The sequence below is a fragment of the Python bivittatus genome, unplaced genomic scaffold, assembly GCF_059951505.1.
Source record: "Python bivittatus isolate LINGU-HERP-01145 unplaced genomic scaffold, Pbiv_v1 ctg000020_np1212, whole genome shotgun sequence".
Classification (NCBI taxonomy): Eukaryota; Metazoa; Chordata; class Lepidosauria; order Squamata; family Pythonidae; genus Python; species Python bivittatus.
The window spans coordinates 127,589,337-127,612,542 of NW_028277030.1; the positions used below are offsets into that span (position 1 = coordinate 127,589,337).

The following is a 23,206-nucleotide window of genomic DNA, read 5'->3' on the forward strand; positions in this document are numbered from 1 at the left end:
AAATATATTCAGGCAAAAATTGCTTTTGGAGATAGATTTTTATATTAATGGAGATTCAGCAGATGTATCTGACCCTTTGGAAGTCACAGTGTTGTCCTTTGGAAGAGGATCTCTTTGATATACAAAGTGACACAGTTCCTGAAAAGGTGCCCACTCCCTAAAAACCTCTTGCTGGACTCAGTGTTTGCTGATCCAGTTCCCCTTCTCCCGAGTCCTAAGGGACAGGTTTGCTACTTACAGATATATGTTATTGCTTACTATTCCCAATTCTAAAATTATAGAATTCAATTTTTTCAAACAAGCTGATTTTGCTATGTAGTATAGCAGCCTTCCCCAATTTGGTGCGCTCTAGAAGTGTTAGACTATAACGCAATACTGGATGGGAATTATGAAAATTGTAGTCCAATACATCTCAGTCATTAGGTTGGAGAAAGATGTGATATAAGACAATGATGCAGATCTTTCAAATTACCAACTATGCTAATACCAACAAACAATAAGCAATGTGAATTACTGGATTAAGAACTTATAATTAAATATAATTGTTCTTTCTTTCTTGCAGGTTTACAAAGAAGATCTACCTCAACTGAAACAGCAACGTAAAGAGAAAAGCCATTCAGTGCCCTTCCTTAAGAGAGAGAGAGCTCCCGATGACAGTTTAAAGCTGCAATTTATACATGGGTATAATAAATTTTCAACAGTAACTGTTTTTGTCTCTTTGCTTTTATAGACTGTAGTTTACAGACAAAAAAAGATAATCCACTCTTAAACAAAAATAGCTTTTAGATGTAAAGTCTATGCCTGGAGTTAAGAATTGAAACTGGTAAAGTGAGAGACTCTGATTCTCACATCAGAGAAAGCTGTTTAGTAATCAAGGGACAGATGGCAGAGAGCTTCAGGGCTAAAAACAGAGTGACCAAAAATCCATTAACTCTAAAAGGAGGGAGGAAGAGTCCCAGGATTTGAACCTACAGAGTCCTGCATATCAGGCAGGTTTTCTGCATGCTGATATATGCAGAACCTCATTGTGGATATGGCTCTCTAATTCGCTATATAAAGCTACCTATCTAATTTTTTTGTGCCTGCTTGGGAATGCAGGGCTGAGAGAGAGATGTATAGTAGTTATGCTTGGTATAAAACCTTGTTGATTATTATAAACCAAGGAACACTGATTTTGTGTTCTGATTCTCTGCCTTTGGTTATGGCTTTCTTCCTTCCTCCTTCTTACATAACACCAAATCTGCTGTTGACTCTGAAATAAGGGTAAGTATGACTGCAACACAGTGTTAACGCTGTGGAGTTCATCTGTTGTGGTATCAGTCAGCTGCATATTTCCCCCCATTCCCCCTTTTTGTTCACTGTCCAGCAATAGCCACCCGGCATTCTGTATTTCCTTAGCACGTTCATTTTTTACTAGACTGTATTTGAGGTTCTCCCCATCCCTTTAGGTTTGTTTCCTCATTTTAACTAAATGATTATATCCTTTTGGTTATAGTCTTTAAGTATTACAATCCTTCCAAGTTTGCTCATTTCCCATATGAATAAGAATGGTACTAATCCCAGTACAAAGTCATTGTTATTTTGGTCATTGACCACTCTTTCTTTCTTTTATTTTATTTATGGGATTTATTTATCACCTCTATTAACTAGGGTTTTGGGTAATATATAACATCCAAAACTGATAAAGCAGCATAATAAAATATATAACTAATACAATTTAACACAAATTAGCAAGAAACATTATGGTGCTGGTGTTAGACAGTGCTCCCTGGTCTCCTAAATTGGGTGTACAGAATCTACCTAGGAGAGGCAGTCTCTTAGAGCCATATAGACTTTGAAGATAGTGGCCAACACCTTGAATTACACTCAGAAATACACTGGTAACCAATGCAGCTGCCACAACAATGGCATAAGAGGGCTATGCTGAGATTACCTACTAACTCCCTTTTGAACCAGCTGAATTTTCCTAATCATCTTCAAAGGCAGTACATGTAGAGCAAATTACAATAATCGTGTTGCAAGATAAGGATATAACTGACTGTCCTCATTGCATCCTGTTCCAAACAAGGCTATAACTGGTACACTAGCTGGAGCTGGGTAAAGGCCTCCTAGTCACAGCTTCCATCTAGCAGGAGCTGTGAATTCAGAAGAACCTCGGTGATGAGAATCTGTTCTCCCCAAGAGAGCAAAACCCCATCAAGAGTCATAGTTGATATTACTCTGCAATCAATAGGCATCTTAATTAACTGGGTCAGAATTGAGTCTATTTCCCTATTGCTTTCTCAACAACCTTCCAGAAGATGGGAAAGTTGTAGATAGGAAAGTAGGTATCATCAAGATAACTTGCAAGAATGTTTGTTTGGCATCACTGTAGAAGTGAAATGAGTATAGAATATCATGCCAGAGCATGAATTGGTTCAATTAATCAGCATAGAAGATTGATGGATGACACTCTTATTATCCAGTATGGTATTTGGAAGAGCAGTGGCAACTAAAAACTGAAAGTGAACCTGGAAAGGCACCATGTAGAAAGAGAGGAGCTTATCTGCATAACTCCTTAAAGAAAAAGTGACAGAAATCACGTAGGTAGTTCCCAGAAAGCTTGCTGCTTGTCGTATCTAGTTTTCCCAGGTAGTACCCTGAAGGAGAGTTGCACAACCTGAGGCTCCAGATCTTCATGCAGCTCCTGAAGTCTTTGCTTTCGGACTCCAGAAGGCTCCAAAGACATTGAGAAATATCATCCCCACTCATTTCAGCAAAATATGATTCAGTGTAAATGATGACACTTGAATTGTGGTACATGTTCCTTTGCTTCCTCAGCTAATAGGAGCCTTGTTGAATTATCTTTTGGTATCTTTTCATTCATTTCAGTTATAGAGGCTATGATTGTCGAAACAATTTATTCTACACACAGACTGGGGAAGTGGTTTATCATATTGCTGCTGTTGCTGTGGTGTATAATAGACAACAACACAACCAAAGACTATATCTTGGTCATGATGATGACATTCTCAGCCTTGCCATCCATCCTATGAAAGATTATGTTGCTACTGGACAGGTAAGTATTTAGGAAATACAATCACTGGCAAATCAATGTAAAAATTACAGATTTTCTCACTTATAGTATTCATTCTAGCAACTTTCTTTCAAATTAAAATAATAAATCTGCTTATTTTGGAATAACATAACTCAGTGCTTTATGAATGGGATCTGCAATAAAATTTTACAGAGCATTCTCATCTTCAGTTGCCAAAAGCAGAGGGTGAATAGATGAAGGACAGTCTAGGAAATGGAATGTTTGGCACATATTTAGTATGACATACATTTTGTGGACTATAGTTCAATTAGTTAGATTAATAAAGGGTTTACAAGCATATATTCACTTACCTTGGGATGGGTTGTAAACAAAGATTGGAGGATAATGAATGCAGAAAGTACAGAATGCAGAAATATAAAATGGTATTGACAGTGTGTTTACCAAATGGTGTTCACTGCAGGTGACCTGATTACATCAGGTCCCATTGTGTTATTTTCTGGTTCTGCCCTGTTGTTATCATTTGTAGCCACCAAATTTGCTCTACTCACTGTTCCCCTCTGGAGTGGATACATACCAGAATCCAAGAAATGCCTAATTTAAATTTTCCACTCTACATAATTATGGCATAAACTATGGATTTTAGAGCCTCTGTTGTTCTAAGTATATTTATATTAAAAATATTGTGGACTTGTTAAAATAATATGTGGAGAAACTGAGCATGTGCAAAAAAGGCTTTATAAAAATTTTTAAAGTCAATACATAAAGTCTCTTTTGAATCACACTCAACTGCAAGTGACTTCACGGATATAGCCATGTATTTTTTTTTTTTAAACAAAAATGCAGATGTAATTTGCCATTTCTTCTCAGCCTAGGCTGTAGCCCTGGGATTTTCTGTTGGTTTTCTATCCCAGTACTAACCAGGACTGACTTTGTTTTGTCAGAGATAATATAGCTATCACACATGTTTAAAAAGTTTGTTCAAGTTAGTAATCTGTCAGTTATTTAATACATGTTCTAGTTCTGATTCACATGAAGTCAAAAATGATTTTGAGATTTTTGTGGCAATTAGGCAATTCAACCATGTAATAGGGAAAGTATAGCATCTGTACTTTCAATAAATGAAAAGATAGGAAAATTATGAAATTAAATACAGCAGTGCAATTCAGAGAATCTTAAAATCCATTGCTGGCCGGACACATACTCAATTTTGTTTGGTTAGAGCAAGATGGGCAACAACTGAGAGATCAGATACTGACTTCCATCCTTCAGAAGCGCTGGCGGCATCAAGCACTTTTTATCTGTGTTTTTTAGATAGGATTAAGGTTAGGAATTTAAGCAGCAAACCTCCCACTCTAATTTTTATCCTTAGAACCCTCCCAAATCCTCAAAATAAGATCTGAATTGCCATTTTTCAGACTGATTTTGGGCTCCATTTCAAAGGTGGAGGTCATGGATAGGAATCAAGAAGGTTTACTCTTTGTGGCCTCCTGGTTCTATTCCAACCCTTAAAGCCTTCCTCCCAAAGCAAAATTACAAATGCTGCTTTTCACACCAATTTCAATCTCAAGCTGTTTTCAGGGAGGGCTGGGGAGTTCTCACATTTATTTCTAGAAAAAGAAAAGAAACCATGCAATCAAAATTCCATAGGAAAATGGATGGATTTTGGTACTACAGTGTCAGGGAGCCAGGCTGCTGCAAACAGACTGATGCCATTTGAGCATGTCTAGGGAAGAATATTCTATAGACAATGCAGTCATTCAGAAGACTGCCTCTATTGTCTATACATAACTGTTAATAAAGGAATTCAGAGAAGAGTCACCTTTACAAATCTAGAAGCACAAATGCTAACTAAGAAAGAATTGCTCTTTTAGAGGTTTGGTTCCCAAGCCATTTGGAGTTTTAAAGGTAAATACTGGTACCAAAATACCTTAAATTGGATTTGGGAGCAACTAAACAATATGATAGTTCTTGAAGAATCAGTGTAATGTGATCCCATCAAGTTATACCAGATAAAGTTATGGCGATCATTATCATTAATGATCATTCCTCATTAACAGGAGACCCACCAACTATGTATTTACAGTCCCAGACCAATAAAAACATAAGTACAAAATTTTAAATGTAAACCCCCTCCAAAGCTGAAACAATTAATAATGAAAAGAGGGTATCATCTGGTTTCTGCAAACTATAGCTATTGCTAAAAACTTGGCAACCTTTGTAGTGCTTGCTCAAGTTAGGTCTTGCAGAAGGCAAGCAAGTTCTTGATCAGAGGGACAACTAACATTTCTGGCAATTGGGTTTATGAGCACCAGATGCCATGAGTGGTACAATAAGCAGTGTAATAATGTATGGGTTACTAACTCAACTTCTGTATCTGGGCAAACACATATACAGTTATTGTGCAGGACACTAGTATATTTGCCTATAGTCTCCATAATAAGTAATGCTCCAACTCAAGCCAAGGTAAAAAATCTGTGTGGAATATGTAAGATGTTATAGAGGTAACTAGAAATCGTCCATGGAAAACTTGCAAGTTCAGGGGATCGATTGATGCACTGAGGTAATTCAATTGGGAGGCTACCTGTGGTTCATTGGAACCTGAATACCCCTGCCTAGAGTATAGCTGGCAAATCAAATAACACTTATATAAGGCATTTGTGTTGGATTTGGGAACTCCTTCAAGCGAAGTATCTATTCTTTCATGAGGAATAAAACCCTATCTAGAACATAGTATATAGCTAATTCTTATACATGAGAACTGCTTGCCCATAATCTGCCTGTCAAGATGTAATTAAGAGATCAGAGAAAATTAGAAGGGTCATACTCTGTGCTTCTTGCCTCTGGATAAAATACTCCTAGGGTGAGCAAAGCTATCTCAGTCCTGAGCCCAGACCTGTATTAAGACTGAAGTAGTTTTATACAACTTGCCTTAACCCAAAATATCTGATATTATACCCATGCCACCACTCATGCCACCTTCCTCCAGAGAAGATATTAGTAACTAAGCAGTAATTTTCCAAACTCCTAAGACCAAAAAGAACTCCTTGAGAAGAAATACCATAATTGCTTTCTTCCAAACAGCCAGTATCGCCATTTAAAATAGGCACTATAGTATCTCTTGCCTATACTCATTCACAGCCACAGTCAGTCACAGTCACAGTCAGAGAATGTGCCATCTAGATTTCAGCTGTCATCTTACTTCTTTCATAAACTTTAGCTTGTTGGAAAATCAGATAATTAATTGAGCTTAATTAATTAATTAATTAATTAATGTGGCCCCTATCGGCCTCTTGGATTTTTTAGCTTTTTTATTTTTGTAATGTTTGGTTTTTATAACTTTTAATTGTATTTCCGATTTTACTTTGTTGTAAGCCGCCCAGAGTCCCCCGTTGTGGGGAGATGGACGGGGACAAATCAAATAAATAATAATAAATAATAATAATAATCAGGCTTGACTTCTACAGGCATATTTTGTATCTGATGGAACATAATAGATTGAAGGAATAAAGCAGAGGGATGCAGGGATGACAATTTTTTAAATGGAAAAAAAACATGCAAAACTAATAGTGGATTAGAAAATCAAAGGCCAGTCAGCATTGTGACTGGCAAGCTTCAGTTGGGCCATAAGAAATCAAAGCAAACATCATGTAAGAAACATCAGATTAAAGAAACTAGACCTTTGTTTATGAAAAAAACTATTGGCTGAAAGCACTTACTGTATTGTTTTTTAAACAACTGCTCTTATTTAGGTTGGGAGAGATGCTGCTATTCACATTTGGGATATACAGACGCTCAAATGTTTGTCACTGCTAAAAGGCCAGCACCAGAGGGGAATATGTGCACTTGACTTCTCAGGTAAGCTGCTATGTAATGAATGCTGCTTTAGAATGGAAAATGATGCTGCTCAGTTATCGTGATAACTGAAATAATTTTTGTCTATAAAAGATCATATCCTTCTCTTCTCCTCTTCCAGAATAGCATTCCAGAATATTCAGATTAAAACCTTTTTCTGAAATAGCAATCAGAATCTTATCATTAAGACTTTCTTCAGGTGAATGAAGCTACAGTACCTTCACTTCCCAGATAAATTCTGTCTAGTGACCATGCAGCACGGCTTTTTGTGACCTGTCCAGAGCTTACACTTTTTCATTAAAACTGTGTGTTTTCCTGATCTTCACTCATTATAGGAAGCATACATAGAAGCAGCAATCGGGCAGTAGCTAGTCTTTGCAGTTCTATTGGGTTGGGTTAAGCCTCCAATCACAAAATGTAACAAGACTGGGCCTTCACTTTCCAACATATCAAGCTCACTACCAATGTGGGGTTCCTAACTTCATGTCTGCGAGCGCCATTCCTTGAACCTATTTCTTGCCTAACCTTTGTGTGTGTGTCTGTGTATGTATCAGACTGGTCATGCCTCCTTCACAGCCGTTTTGTGAATGGGCAGAGCTGCTAATGGCAGCCATAATGTTTTCAAACTGGCTCTCAAACTATGAAAAATTTGGGGATCTCTGTCATAGGCAACTGGTAAGTCCTTTTCTAAAATAATTATAATGAGGAGAAGAAGGTGGGAGTAAGTGTAAATTAATTCATTGCAAAACCATGGTTATTATAGAACATCCAACTTGCTTATTCTTGGCACCATAACATAGAAGTTTGCTATGAATATTGCATTTGTCACATTTCATTTCAAGATATCTCATGATGAACTATGAATTGGTTTTGTACAGCTGATGGGAAATGCTTGGCTTCAGTTGGGTTAGATGAGAATCATACCATTGTACTGTGGGACTGGAAAAAAGGAGAAAAGATGGCAGTGACCAGGTAAGAATACTACCATGCTGCATCCTTAGTTCTACAGGGTATATTTTATATAATGCGAGTATTTTAATGATGCTGTTCGGGAGTTTTTTAAAAATCACCATCATATTGTTGACCAATACAGAAAGAGAGATTATGATCACATCAATTACCCCACACTCTTGTATGAGACCGCCATTCATGTGGAGTATCAGGAATCATCAATTTATGGCCCTAGTCATACTGTCAGATACCTAAGCTGAACATGAAGTTACAGGAAACAGCATCATGCACTCAATTTCTGCCTCCAGATCTCCGCCCATACTTTGAGGATGAGAACAAAACTTATTTTTGCAATGTATTATTGCAAAATAGTACACTTAGATTACTGCTTAGATTATCTTTAATTCCACTGTACACACTTGGAAATGAATGTGCAATTGGAGCCTTGAAGCAATGGATTAAAGATAATATACCCTACTAGACATGACATCTTTTTCCAAGGATATATTCCAGACTGGTTTCTTTACCCTCTTTACACCTACCAGATATTTCAGCCAAATTACAGTCCTAAAAGATAGGAAGGCAGTTTCTCTGGCACAATTTAGTGCTCTTCTTACAGTGGTCTTAGGGCAATATGAGGGCATTCCATTTGGGTTAAAGTTTTGCCCATGTGGCAGAGGGGCTATTAAAACCATAAGTCATACAATGTTATTGTATTGTCTGCTTCATGCTGATGCACATTTAGATAATCCTACACTTAAACAAATTCCCTGGTCATCCCAACTGGTTCTATTTATAGTCTTCACTTTCAGATACATGTGATTCTGTTAGTTTAAGTGTAGCCAAATTTTGCTGTGTTACATGTTCCTGCAGATGTGTGCAATCTATTTCTGGTAACATTATATTATGTACTGGTCATTCACCACAATAAAGATTATATCCTTATTCTATTCTTCTTATTCTGTTCTAATTATGTATAGGAAAGTGTCTTTCATCTGAGATAGCTTAAATATTTAATAGCTTCTTGTTGGTTGCCTGATGGATTAAGTAATACTCATTTAGCTCTCTTAATTAACATGACCTGTGTCACTTTTCAGATATTATGTCTTGAACTTATTGAAATAGAGCTGGATATCTGTCCCTTATGAGTTATTTATCAGTGGATTTCTGCTGTTGGTATGCTATATAAAATTAGATCCCATAACCTTTTACTTATTGGGGAAAGTCTCTATTCCTCTAATGTTTAGATGCATCCAGTCTATCAGCCAAGCAGGGGCATTCCAAGTTCTGGCTGTGATAGCTTCCCATCCCCCCCAAAAACTGGATAACAATTGTGTCCAACCAGTATATTAAAAAATCAATCAATCAATCAAATCACAAGAGGACATATAAACCATACGAAGCTGTGTATGATAAAATCAATCCATCTTAATATAATCAAAAGTATACTCAATACTTTCTTATAAAAAGATTTAATCCAGTTTATGTAGTGAGTTATGTAATTAGGCCTTCTCCCAAATAAGCAATAAATTATACAAAAAAATTTAGAAGAATCAGTCTCTGATTAGTTTCTTAATTCCTGTTCAACATGTGAGTTAAGATTTGGTTAAAATTAATTGGATGTGAGGACGTGAATTTGCAACTGAGCAGCCCTTCATGGTACCACACCTCTGTTAATACATCAGTATGTAAACATGTACTTTCCCATGGACTAATTTATATCATTTGGATAAAATTAACAAGACTGGATAAATTAATTAAGGAATGATAGCTTCAAAGATTTACTACATGATTAAAGTAAAACTGATTCTTTTGTATGAGAATCTCGTTGCATAAACTGGATTCAATAAGGATTAATATGTCATTTATTATATTAAGATCTTATTAAGAGGAATCTCTGTTAATTCTGTAGTCTGTGGAAAGTTCCAATGGTGCTAGAACCATTGGAATTTTTTAAACTCTACAATTAGTCAAAATAGCTTTTAATGTAGAGTTTTAAAATCCTTCTGTATCAAAATCAGCAATACTATACATGTGAATATTTTATCAACTAAAATACATGCTACATGTCTCTTCTATTTTGTTCAGCAATAGTGCTGTAAGAGATGGTACACCACTGTTAAAGGTGCCACATGCTCTTTAAAAAAGGGGGTGTTAGTGTCACAAGTATTTTAATCCTGGCTTGTAAATCATTAAAGTCCCACTTCCTTGTTTTATCTTTCTCGTTGTAGAAGTTATAATTAATCCAAAACAACTTTTTAAAAATGTTAATATTATAGGATTCTAATGTCTCCAATAGTACAAAAAAGCTATTTATTTATTCTTTACTTTTTAATGTATTTCAGGGGTCACAAAGATAAGCTCTTTGTAGTGAAGTGCAACCCTCATCATGCTGATAAACTGGTGACTGTTGGAATAAAGCACATCAAATTTTGGCAACAAGCAGGTAATAGATTATATCAACAGTTTAACTTATTTCTTCACCAAAAAGTTGATTCAGATAGTTCAGTTTCCCGGCACAGACACAGCAAAATTTTCCTATGAGTATTCTGCTTTGTTATGACTCTTGCTAAGGACACATGTATTTAACATACAGCTAAATCTCTTTTCAGTGGTCAGGGATTGAGTCTCTCAGGAGCAAAAAATGGGAGAAACGAAGAAATTAGTGTGATATGAAGAGAATCTTTTTAGTAGCCCTTGGTTTTATTCCTATTAGAGGACTGGATCCTGGCAATCCAGTAGTAAAGTTGGCTCTGCAGTTAGCACTGAGTGAAACCTGTGGCTCAAGGACCCTAGACATCTGCCCTGTCCTATTTTAGATTGCTCCCAGAAATGTCTTGAAATCATGCCTTCAGAATTTGACAGCCAACTGCTCATTTCCTACGGTGCAGCTCTTAGTGTTCTTCCCTCCAAAAAATAAGAGTACTGTAATAAAGTTTATGCTGAATTAATTTGTTTTGTCTTTGGAAAAAACCAGACATCCCCAAACTATAAATCATCTGAAAATGTCAGCACAACTTCATTTTAGGGATGTGACCATATTATTGCTATATCTTTTGTAGCCCAGAGACCAAAAACAATCCAAAAAAATAATAATAATGCCCCCCCACATCAAAAGGTTGCCCAATATGTAGTGGATGGTATAATCACACCTGACTATTCCTTCATATTCTATCTACCAACATGTAATATTGTTATTATATATTGTATTACAATATATATATTAATATATAATATTATATTATATATATGTATTACAATATATATTATATAATTGATAACTGAAACTTTTACAGCAATTTATAATAATGCTTATTGCTCTATTGTGACAATTCAGGTGGTGGTTTTACCTCAAAACGTGGCATGTTTGGAAATATTGGGAAACAGGAAACCATGATGAGTATTTCCTATGGACGGATAGAGGATCTCGTTTTCTCTGGATCTGCAACTGGAGATATGTACATCTGGAAAGATGTTTTGTTGGTTAAAACAGTGAAAGCTCACGATGGCCCTATATTTGCTATGCATGCTTTAGATAAGGTAAAAATTATCTTGTCTTGCAATATCTCAGAACCATATTAATACATATCCCATTTCACGTTTCATCATACATGTATTAGGGCTGTGCAGTGTTCTAATTCAAAGGCAAAAAAATGCTTCAGAGTACTTTGGGGCATTCATTTCGCATCTGACTGCAACTCTGTAAAGCAGCTGCATCTTCTCCTGGGATTGTGTAGCTACTACCAGCCACTGCAGTGTTAGCTCAGGAAACAAAATGTTTGATTTAAGGGGCTGCAACCAGATACTATATGCACTCTAGAACACCTTTTTGCCTACAAAACTGAAGTACCGTACAGCATATGCATACATCGTATGGGTAAACTTTGGCTTCAAATGTCCCAAAATAGTATTTGAAGCAGAGAAGTAAATTTCTCATGCTTCTTTCCAGTAAGACAATTTGAGGATAGGTAAGATATTTGCTTTTTCGTTTGGAACTTAATAAACACTTCTCTGAACATGAAAGTAGCAATCTTAATTAATGTAACCAATAGCCACAGTCTATTACCTATGATTTTTTTTTGTAATCATTCTTTTGATGTTTGATGTTCAGTTTGAGTACCATAGCCAAAAGAGTATCATTCATAGATAAGAGGGAAGTATCAGCAAGCTTGGGGAAACAACAGGATTTGCAAAAGTGTATGAATGAATGTATTTTGTTTTGTAATTCAGTGACTTACACTTTTATCACCTAACTTTATATTGTCAATATATTAAGCAGATTTATAAATCTGTTTCTGCACAGGGCTTTGTGACAGGTGGGAAGGATGGCGTGGTGGCACTTTGGGATGATACATTTGAGAGGTGCTTGAAGACATATGCCATCAAAAGAGCAGCACTGTCACCTGGATCTAAAGGTATAACTACTCTAAGTTAGAATAGGCAGGGATAGAGACTGCTTATAATAAAACATATGTAGAAACATTACAAAATCCTAGTAAATCTGTTATAACCTCTTCCAAGGCCACCAGTTCTGCACTGTGCTGTAGAGTGAATCTGGAGGTTATTGGCAGATGGCTGATTTGCTTTGGTTTGGGAGTGATTATCAATCATTTATGCTACAGCCAGCACCAACACGCATATAATTATGGAAGAAGGTATGAAGTTCGTGGGAATTATGCTATAGCTTTTTGGAATAAATAGTGCCATGAAAATAAGGAGTGAGAGGTAATGAGGAATCAAAGGCAGGAGGTAAGAGAAAAGAAAAAGAATTCTAACTAAATCTAATTTATAGCAACATCATTTATTTTACCTTTCCATACCTTTCTATTCTTGCAAACTATATCTGCATCCATACGCTATGTTCTTTTCTTTACACTGACTCATTCTGAGAATCTCATCAGCTTCTTTCAACAACTTTCTTGGCCTCCTTCTTCCTCTTGACCCATTCACTCTTCCTTCATATTTTTGTTTTGCAATTCAGTCCTCATTCATTCTCACTATAAAATCAAACTACCTGAACATACTTCTTTTTGCACTAGTCATTCATTTTTTGTTCAATCAGTATTCATTCATTCTTGAAACAATCTCTTCTTGTTTGCTGGGACAGTGTTTGGCAGAATTCTGATTGGAAAGATAAAAGAGGTTATAAGGACCAAAATTTGAGAAATGCAATTCAGCTTTAGCTAAGCAGGGAGTGTGCAGACCAGTTTTTTGTTCCTCAGTTGGCTGATAAGAAATATATGAATTTGAGAAAGTTTATTGTGTGTTTATTGATTTAGAGAATGCACAAGATAGTGAATATGGTTGAATTGTGGAACATTTTGTGTGAGTATATGGTATGAGTGATAGATAATGGAACTAAAGCATGTGTGAGAATCAATGCAATGATTAGCAAATAGATCAAAACTGAGTAGGGTTATGTGATGTTTAATGTAATTACAGATAAATGCATAAGGAATGCTCGTAGTGACATTAGAGGTGTGTTAGTTACAGATATCAGTATGTAGGTACTTCTGTATGCATTGATGCCATATTGTTAGATGAGAACCTAAATAGTTCTCATGATTTGCAAAGAATGTTAGATTGACGATGTAACGAGGAGTATAATTCTGAAAATTAAAGTATCAAAGATAAGAGTTGTTTTGTTTGACAAGGAAAATGGAATAAACAATTGCAAGTTACATCCACTAGGTGAATTAATATACCTTGGTAGAATGCTTATTAAAATGGGAAAATGGTTGAGGAAATTTAAGGCATACAAACACTGGTAGAAAGATAGGGTAATGGGTAGAATGTGATTTTATGTGAGGAATGAATGTTAAAAGGAGTAAAAATGCTGCGTATAAGATCATGCTTATGTCCAGTTTGTTACATAAAGTTTCAGTTGGGTATGTCAGAAAAACATGAAGTAAGTTGAACAGAGTAAGAATGAGCTATTTAAGAAGCGTGGCTGGAAAAACAAGAAGAGATAGGGTGAAGAATGAATGAGTGCAGAACGTGGATTTAATACAAAAGTAAGTTAGCAGGACAAAATACGTATGCTGAGGTGGTTTGGTGATATAGAAAGAATGAATGTGAATCTGATCACAAAGCAATTTTTATTTTTATCTTTTTTATTATTGTTACTTATTTTATGTAACAATTGTACAAACAATAACATTTCACAAATTTGAATCAGTACATTTTTAACGTTTTACAAAGCAAAAAATTTTACAAAGCAATAATAATAATAATACTATATACTGTATAGTTTCTCAAAAACTGTCATAATGTGATGTAGGTAGTTAATTAAACTTTTCATTATTAAAATACTTTATAAAATCATACCATACAGAATAATTTTCTCATTTATTTTCTTCAATTGGTTTCAATTTATATGTTAATTTTTCCATTAAGGCAATAGATCATACTTTGTCGTACCAGTTTTTCTAAATGTTTCTATTATTTTGCAGTTGCTAATCTAGCAGCCATTAATAACAATATTAATTGGGCCTTACTTTTCCGATTTATATTTTTACCAGAAAATAGTGGCAAAAGATTTTGTACTCCCAATTTCTGATTACACTAATCGTTTTTAAATTTTTGAAGAATATCCTTTGGTACCATTTATATTTCAAATTCTGTAAGTAATCTATTGGTTTGAATAAAAATATCCCAATTTTTCATCTGCAGCCATTATAACCAGTTTAATTCAGTTCACTGATTTCTCTTTAATCTCAATTTTAGATGAAACAGAATTTATATAAAAATATTTTATATAATATAGCCTTTTCTCTTTTCAGCCAACATATAGTTTCTTTCTGTTGCTATTACAAATAAAGGATGTACTAGTATAAGAGGGAGAGGAGATATATTTATGATTAAAACATCCTTATGTGTCTTCCAAGTTTGGAAAACGCAACAGTGGCCACGGGATTGGAAAAGGTCAGTTTACGTTCCAATTCCAAAGAAGGGCAACGCCAAAGAATGCTCAAACTATCGCACAATTGCACTCATTTCACATGCTAGCAAGGTTATGCTCAAAATCCTACAAGCTAGGCTTCAGCAATATATGAACCGAGAACTACCGGATGTACAAGCTGGGTTTCGAAGAGGCAGAGGAACTAGAGATCAAATCGCCAACATTCGCTGGATCATGGAGAAAGCACGAGAGTTCCAGAAAAATATCTACTTCTGCTTCATTGACTATGCAAAAGCCTTTGATTGTGTGGATCACAACAAACTGTGGCAAATTCTTAAAGAGATGGGAATACCAGACCACCTTACCTGTCTCCTGAGAAATCTGTATGCGGACCAAGAAGCAACAGTTAGAACTGGTCACGGAACAACCGATTGGTTCAAAATAGGGAAAGGTGTACGACAAGGCTGTATACTGTCACCCTGCTTATTTAACCTATATGCAGAGTACATCATGAGAAATGCCAGGCTGGAAGAATCACAAGCCGGAATTAAGATTGCAGGGAGAATCATCAACAACCTCAGATATGCGGACGATACCACCCTAATGGCAGAAAGTGAAGAAGAACTAAAGAGCCTCTTGATGAGGGTGAAAGAGGAGAGTGCAAAAGCTGGCTTGAAACTCAACATTAAAAAAACTAAGATCATGGCATCTGGACCCATCAATTCCTGGCAAATAGAAGGGGTAGAAATGGAAGCAGTAACAGACTTCATTTATTTGGGCTCCAAGATCACCGCAGACGGAGACTGCAGCCATGAAATTAAAAGACGCTTGCTCCTTGGGAGGAAAGCTATGGCAAGCCTAGATAGCATATTAAAAAGCAGAGACGTCACCTTGCCGACAAAGATCCGCATAGTCAAAGCTATGGTTTTTCCAGTAGTAATGTATGGCTGTGAGAGCTGGACCATAAAAAAGGCCGAGCGCCGAAGAATTGATGCCTTTGAACTGTGGTGCTGGAGAAGACTCTTAAGAGTTCCCTGGACTGCTAGGAGGTCAAACCAGTCAATCTTAAAGGAAATCAACCCTGATTGCTCATTGGAAGGATCGATAATGAAGCTCAAGCTCAGATATTTTGGCCACCTAATGCGAAGAGAGATCTCTTTGGAGAAGACCCTGATGCTGGGAAAGATTGAAGGCAAAAGGAGAAGAGGACGGCAGAGGATGAGATGGTTAGATAGCATCACTGAAGCAATGAGCATGAAACTGAGCAAACTCAGGGAGGCAGTGAAGGACAGGAAGGCCTGGCGCAATATGGTTCATGGGGTCACGAAGAGTCGGACACGACTTAACGACTAAACAACAACAACAACAATGTGTCTTCCATGTCTTAAACAATGCTTGAATAACCCTTTTAACTGTCTTTTTTAAAGGCTACAAATCTTTCCTTAAAAACGTTGTTTTGCTTTAGGTTTATCATTTACATTAATATTTTCTAATTTTACCAGCATCTTTTTGATCTTCCATTATTAAAAAAGTGTGTTTCCGATGAAATTCCTGAAAACATTATTTCAAATTCTGAACCCCTCCTCATTCTGTCATTAAGATGTAAAGGGCAAACCTATTTTTATTTGAAACTGTTTTAAATGAAAACGGAAAAGTTTGAGATTACATTAACAATCTTTCATGGCTTATCTAGAAAAATAAAGGATTTGAAATAAAATTAGCTGCTTTGGTAGAGCAGACATTTTAATAACTGTGATTTTACCTACAGTAGATAAATTGGCTTTAGATGATCTCCTCATAGTTCTCTTCCAAACACAGTCATAATTAATTCAGCAGAGTTTATTAATATTTTTTGTAATCTGTATAACTCAGTACCCAAGGTTTTTATGCATAATAGGTATTGCTATTGATTTAGAAAAGAATGTTTGGATATCAGAAAGTGCATGGGAAATTATGTCAGATTTTTTAAAACAAATTATTGTTAAGCCAGAAATTTCTGCAAAGTCTTACAATTTCTTTAAAGTTGAAAAACCACTTGAAGTGGGTTAGATAAAACACTCAAATCATCTCCAAATAAATTTATCAAATATTCTTTTGTTTGCATTTTTATTCCTTTAATTATCCCATTATTTCTTAAGGCTACTGTATTGCTATATTGCTATATTGTTCCATAACTAGCAGGAAAAAAAGGAAAAACAATGGGGAAGAAGACAACTCTATTCAGGATATTTCCTATGAATTCAAAGAATTGCTTCAAATTGTTGCAGTGCTTATACATTAGATCTATAATTTTCCAAAATGGAAAGCCAAACTGAAATGTATTAAGAATTAATTTCAAAAAATTCCAATTTGCAGAATCAAAGCCTTTTATAACAAAACAAATATATGAAAAAGTGAAGAGGAAGAGGAAGACCTAAAAGCCATGGGTTGGATGGAGTTAATGAGACCCCCACAAAAAGGAGTGGTGAAAAGTTTAAAAAAGACAGTATTCAAACCAGCATATGGACATGGTAGAAAGGAAGATGGTTTGGCATGTTAGAAACATATGAAGAAATACAGTGAATTATATTGGTATAAATTAGATTCAGCCATATTTCCTTTTCTCTTTTCTTATCTTATGCCTTTAATATCTTGCCTTACTATTTCTTACCTTTTTTTGCCCTTTTCATATTGTTGCTTATCCTGAAAGGCAATAGCATAATGGGTATTTATATAACTATGCTGAATATTACTCATTTTATGTAAACTTTTATGGAGATAACTTGTAGTGCAAAACTGCAGCAAATCAATCAAATAAATTCATGCTATCAGGTTCAAATTAATTGCTGCATAATATACTAAGCCCTCAGTTTTCACTGGTAATTTATGCTCAGACTTAAATGTCAGATATTAACATACCTGAAAAAAAAATCAGTGGTATAGCTCTACATTATATGAACTTCTGAAAGGAGTCCTCTGAATTCTTGCAGAAAATGTGTGTGAATCAAGACTTCATCTTTTAGTGTAGTGATTAAGGAATGAGACAGAAACACCATTTCCATTTCACTATAGGCCTACATGTTGGCTTTGGGCCTGGCAATATCTTTCAGCTCAACTTAATGCAAAAGTTATTATGGGGGTAAAATAAGGGGAAGCCTATTGTGTTCACTGAAGCTACCACTGAGAAAATCTGGATTCTGAGTACAGTAATTATTTTTTTAAATGTATTTGTTTGTTTGACTTATATAACAAAAACATTAAGAAAAAAACATGAAAACCAGGATAAAAACTCCCAGTGCCCCCAAAAGCAACATGCCCCTCACATCTAACAAACAACTCTTCTGGGCTCTAGCCACACACTACCCCAACATTTGTGGGAAAAGCCAGGTCTTCAAGGTTTTTCAGAAGATTAGCAGGCTAGGGGCCTGCCAGATCTCGGGGAAAGAGTGTCTCAAAGGGCAGGGGCTGCTACTGAAAAGGCATACTACCTAGGTTCTGCTAGATGGCAACATTTAAGGAAAGGGGACCTGGAGCACATCCACCCTGTTGAACCTGGTGTAGCGGGCAGATACCCTCAGGGAAAGGCAGTCCTGCAAATATTTATTGTGCTTTATCTGGAATTGGGCTTCCAAGATGACTATAGGGCTCAGACAGAAATACATGAAGAGTATTTCATCAGATATTAAGGATTCAAACCATGAAAGGCTTTATAAATTATTACCAGCACTCTGAACTTAAGCCTAGAACCAAGTAGATTCAGTAAGAGGTAATGCTAGCATAATAAGATCACAATGCCTAGTTTTAATAAATAGACCAGCAACTGTATTTTGTGCTGTTTGAAGTTTTTGGACCATCTTCTAAGGCATCCCTCAGTACATACAATACATTATAATAATCACTTGTAGATTTTAGATTTTTATTTTAGATTCTTGTAAGAGATGATAGTATAGAAATCAAATAATTAGGATATAATAGCAAATTAAATAATTGATATTTGCAGTCTAAGGGCTGGCTTTAATTAACAGTAATGGCTCCTAGTTGGGCCCAGGTTCAGCTTCCTGCTCAGCCCAAAATCAAAAGATTATGACAAGCTAATCACTATCTTTTTGTCTAACTTACCTCGCCATGTTTTGTGATCTACAAATGAGTGGAGAAAGGGCAGCGTAAGGATGTATTTCACCAACATTCATGCTTTCTTTTCCCACTTTGTTGTGAACAGATGAAAAGTAGTGACCATCATGTTAATCATGTTTGTGGAACCATCCTTAGCTTCTCATTTATCAGTTCCATAAGAATATTACTCTCTGGCCTGAATCTTATGTTAATTTATGAATCACTTTAAAAACCTTGAACAACATATCAAGATAAAAATCTAGCAAATGAGAACCTCGGTCAAAATTAAGAAAATTAAATGAATGTAGGTTTATTTATTTTTCCTTCTTTTAGGGTTGCTACTGGAAGATAACCCATCAATCCGTGCTATCACTTTAGGACATGGACATATACTGGTGGGAACAAAAAATGGAGAGATTCTTGAAATTGATAAAACTGGTCCCATGACTCTACTTGTGCAGGTATAATTACTTATTTTATGTATCAAAGGCTATATCAAAGACACCTAGCATACCCAGCATTTGCTCTTAATTTAATTCATTTGCTACTTAATTTTCCTGTAGCCCTCTGTACTTTTTACAATTTGGTTAATTTAACAAAGAAGCCATTGAGGCGTTGGATGTTACTTATGTATGTTGGCAAATAGATTTCCAATTTTTTAACTTATAAAGTCTCATCAGGTTTATGCTTCTCAAGTACATAGAGCACTCACTACAAGATGCAACTAGTTTAACAAGGCCACTGGTCAGGAATAATTACTTGCTATGACAGCAATGCAGAGGAAATCAGAACCAATGCAGAAATATAGTAAATGGGTTTATGCCCTTAAAGAACATACAGACACACAGAGAGAAGGAATGTATAGAAACAGTGGATACCACATTGTGGGTTTGTGGGGGTTTTTAAGAACAACAAAATGCTCTTTAGAAATCAGTCTTAGCTTGGAATTGGAAAACAGTTGCACAGTATATGCTTTTCTTTTGGAATATTTCCCCATTTATAAACAGGGTCATATGGAAGGAGAGGTCTGGGGTCTGGCAGCTCATCCTCTCTTGCCTATCTGTGCAACGGTGAGTGACGATAAAACTCTAAGAATCTGGGAGCTTTCTTCCCAACATCGTATGCTGGCAGTGCGAAAACTTAAGAAAGGTAATAATTATACTTATGAATTTTTATTATCTTGTTTATGTGGCATTTTTTTATATCAAACTTGCATAATCTTTTATCAGCTAAGCCAGATTTGCCGTGTGTAGTAGCCCACCAGAAATTTAGTTGAGCTCCTGATTTTATTGTATAGATTTGTATTCTTGTACGTGCCTGGAAAATTATATATGGCTTAATGGTTCAGTTGTGCAAACTTCTGGAATTTGTATGAATCAAAATAAGGAGAAAGGCTTGATTTGAAAGCAATGATACACCCAATAGTTATTAAACACCTCCTTCGAAATGTGAAGATGGAGACATTTTCCATCATTCATCTGACTATTATTCACTGAGACATTGTATTCAAGTACAATTCTTATCATCCTCAGCGTGAATGGCCATTGCTCATGCTGAGTGTGAGTGATGGGAGTTGTAATCTACTATATTTAAGACCAACAGATATGGGAAGTCTGCATTACATCGTCAGTTACTATTTTTCCTTACAAAATGTTTGCCTTGACTATCCAGATTGAGGGAGACTGTGTCATAATCAGAAAACTAGGATATTGCATTGTGACCACTGTTTGATCTTCAGTATAGCTACTAGAGCCACCACTTGGTGGTGGGTAGAGCTGCACATATTCTTTTTCTATTTTATTTCATCTAATCAGCGTTACAGATCTCTCCTGATTTATTTCTGGTTATGATGTGAAACTGCTATGAAGCTAGAGGGTTTTTTTTTATATTTGAGACATTATGATTCTGTTTCCCTATTTGGTGGGAACTCACCCCTCCTTCTGGTTTCTGAGCTTTAGGTCCTGTAAGGGAAATCCTAGTTTCTAGGAGATGCTGGCTCAGGTAAAACCAACAGGTAACACATTTTTTCAGTTTCCCCCTTCTCTTGGACTTCTGGGGTGGTATGGCAAACTGAAGACAGCTCTGCGAAAGTGGGGCCAATAACCACAGCAAAGATGAAAAACTGGTGAATAGACTGTTTCTTCGGAACCTCTCTGGATAAGGAGAGGATGGGAGATCGCCCACATGTGCCCTGGATGGCTACTCCTCATGAGGAGACTGCAGGACAGCAGTTTTCTGCAGGTTTGAACACTGGGAGACAACGGGATCAGCCATCTTGCTCACAACCATGCCAGAACCATTTAAAGGACACTAAGTTCACACACCTCACTTTCTAATCATTTTTGGAAATTGCCTATTAACCATCTTAAAGCTATTAGAGAACTTTGGAATGACAAGTTTGAAAACACTTCATTGGATGAGTTTATCTTCAACTCTGAACAAAAGAAAAATTAATTATAACCTTAAGAACTTAAAGAATTTGAAATAAACAGCAAAAAGCTAAATAAGATTTTGATCTAAGAAAGTTATAAGTGGATTAAGGGTCCAGGTAAATGTGGAACATTGACTTTTACTATAAGATTTTGGAATTGATTATAAAAAAATAAGCAACTTCTCTTGGGTAGCAGACTTATTTTGGATATCCTAGCTATTGCAAGTCATAACAAAAGATAAGTGATGATTTTAGAAACTGGAAACTAGAGTGGACTAAAGACTTTAAGCAAAAGAAAAAAAAGATACAAGCCTGTTCTTGATGTCAGTTAATACTGGGACTTACAAAATGACACAAAACATTATAATATCAGAAATATTAAAGGAGATCTTTGAAGAATGGAGCCACAAATTAGTAACTACAGTATCACTACTGTCGGTAATGATGTCTGCTTCTATGGATAGACTATGTCTAAAAGATGTTAATGAAGAAATGACAAATGTGGGGAAAAAAATTATCTGACAAGACAGAGAAAGTATAGAATATGGAACAACAGATGACAGACCAAGATAATGATTTGGAAAAGGATGCTTTACTGAATATACAAACTAGCTGAAGTTTTAAGAATGAAAAGGGAAATACAAATGATGAACCATGAGAAAAAATGGGGAAAACAATTCTTATTGGATCTACAAAAGAGGCTTGTTAAATCCTTGAAGAAATCTATGTGGTGGGATAAAGAAGATTTGAAGAGAAATCAAATCTTACAACAATATTTGATTGAATGAACATTTTGAAAAACGGGCTTTAGAAACCGCACCCATTACCCCAACAGTATGGTTCTGATTTGTGGATGACACCTTTGCAATTTGGAGTCAGGATGAAGACGACCTAGAGAGGTTCCTGAACCACCTAAACAGCGTCCACCCCAATATACAATTCATCATGGAAAAAGAAGTGGACGGCCAACTTCCATTTCTAGACACGTTGGTCATACGCAAACCAGACCTCAAATTAGGACACAAAGTCTACAGAAAACCCAGCCACACAGACTGGTACCTACACAAAAACTCCAACCACCACCCACGTCAGAAAAGAGGCATTATCAAAACCCTCATGGATCATGCCAATCGGATCTGCGTAACCCAATTCCTAAACTCTGAACTTAACCACCTTAATTGGGTCCTACAAGCGAATGGCTACTCCAAAAATGAAATAAAAAGAGCCATCAAACCAAGAAAGCAACATGTGACTGAAGAAGAAAAACAGCCACCCACCAACAAAGTATTTCTGCCCTATATCAAAGGGGTCACAGACCGCATGGGAAAACTCATGGAAAAGCACAATTTCCAAACAATCTTCAGACCCACCAGAAAAGTACAAGAAGTGCTAAAATCAGCAAAAGACAAAAGGGATCCCCTCACCGCCGCAGGAGTATACCGCATACCATGCAGTTGCGGGCAAGTATACATCGGGACCACAAAACGCAGCATCCATACCAGGATAAAAGAACACGAAAGGCACTGCAGACTACAGTGACCAGAAAAATCTGCAGTAGCTGAACATGCTCTCAAGCACACTGGACACAAAATCCTATTTGAAAACACAGAGATACTGGACAACACCAACAGCCACTATACCAGGCTATACCGGGAAGCCATTGAGATTCACAAACACCAGCACAGTTTCAATAAAAAAGAGGAGAGTCTAAAAATCAACAAAACCTGGCTACCAATCCTGAAAAATACAGCCTGCAAAAGGTCAACGAACTCAGCTCAACCACCAGGACATGTGAACAGTTCACACAATGAACTTGCTAATCACCCCCAGCAGCCCCTCGTTAACAATTCAATAGAAGAAAAACCCTGCCTAATCCCCAGGAAAATACACACAGATGCTGACTCCAAAACAAGCAGCCACTCAGTAACTCAACCCCCCCCAC

At 36.2% G+C, this 23,206-nt stretch overlaps 1 protein-coding gene across 1 annotated transcript in view; it reads left to right on the forward strand.

Moving 5' to 3' along the window:
• The window catches only part of EML6 (EMAP like 6), a 147,514-nt gene that overhangs the window by 72,911 nt on the left and 51,397 nt on the right, over nt 1-23,206 (forward strand). Inside the window, exons 14-22 of the mRNA XM_088149416.1 lie at nt 563-681; nt 2,872-3,058; nt 6,787-6,892; nt 7,768-7,861; nt 10,186-10,286; nt 11,178-11,380; nt 12,144-12,255; nt 19,167-19,294; nt 19,841-19,982. Coding sequence (XP_088005542.1) covers nt 563-681; nt 2,872-3,058; nt 6,787-6,892; nt 7,768-7,861; nt 10,186-10,286; nt 11,178-11,380; nt 12,144-12,255; nt 19,167-19,294; nt 19,841-19,982 — 1,192 coding nt within the window. The remainder of the gene's footprint in view (nt 1-562; nt 682-2,871; nt 3,059-6,786; nt 6,893-7,767; nt 7,862-10,185; nt 10,287-11,177; nt 11,381-12,143; nt 12,256-19,166; nt 19,295-19,840; nt 19,983-23,206) is intronic.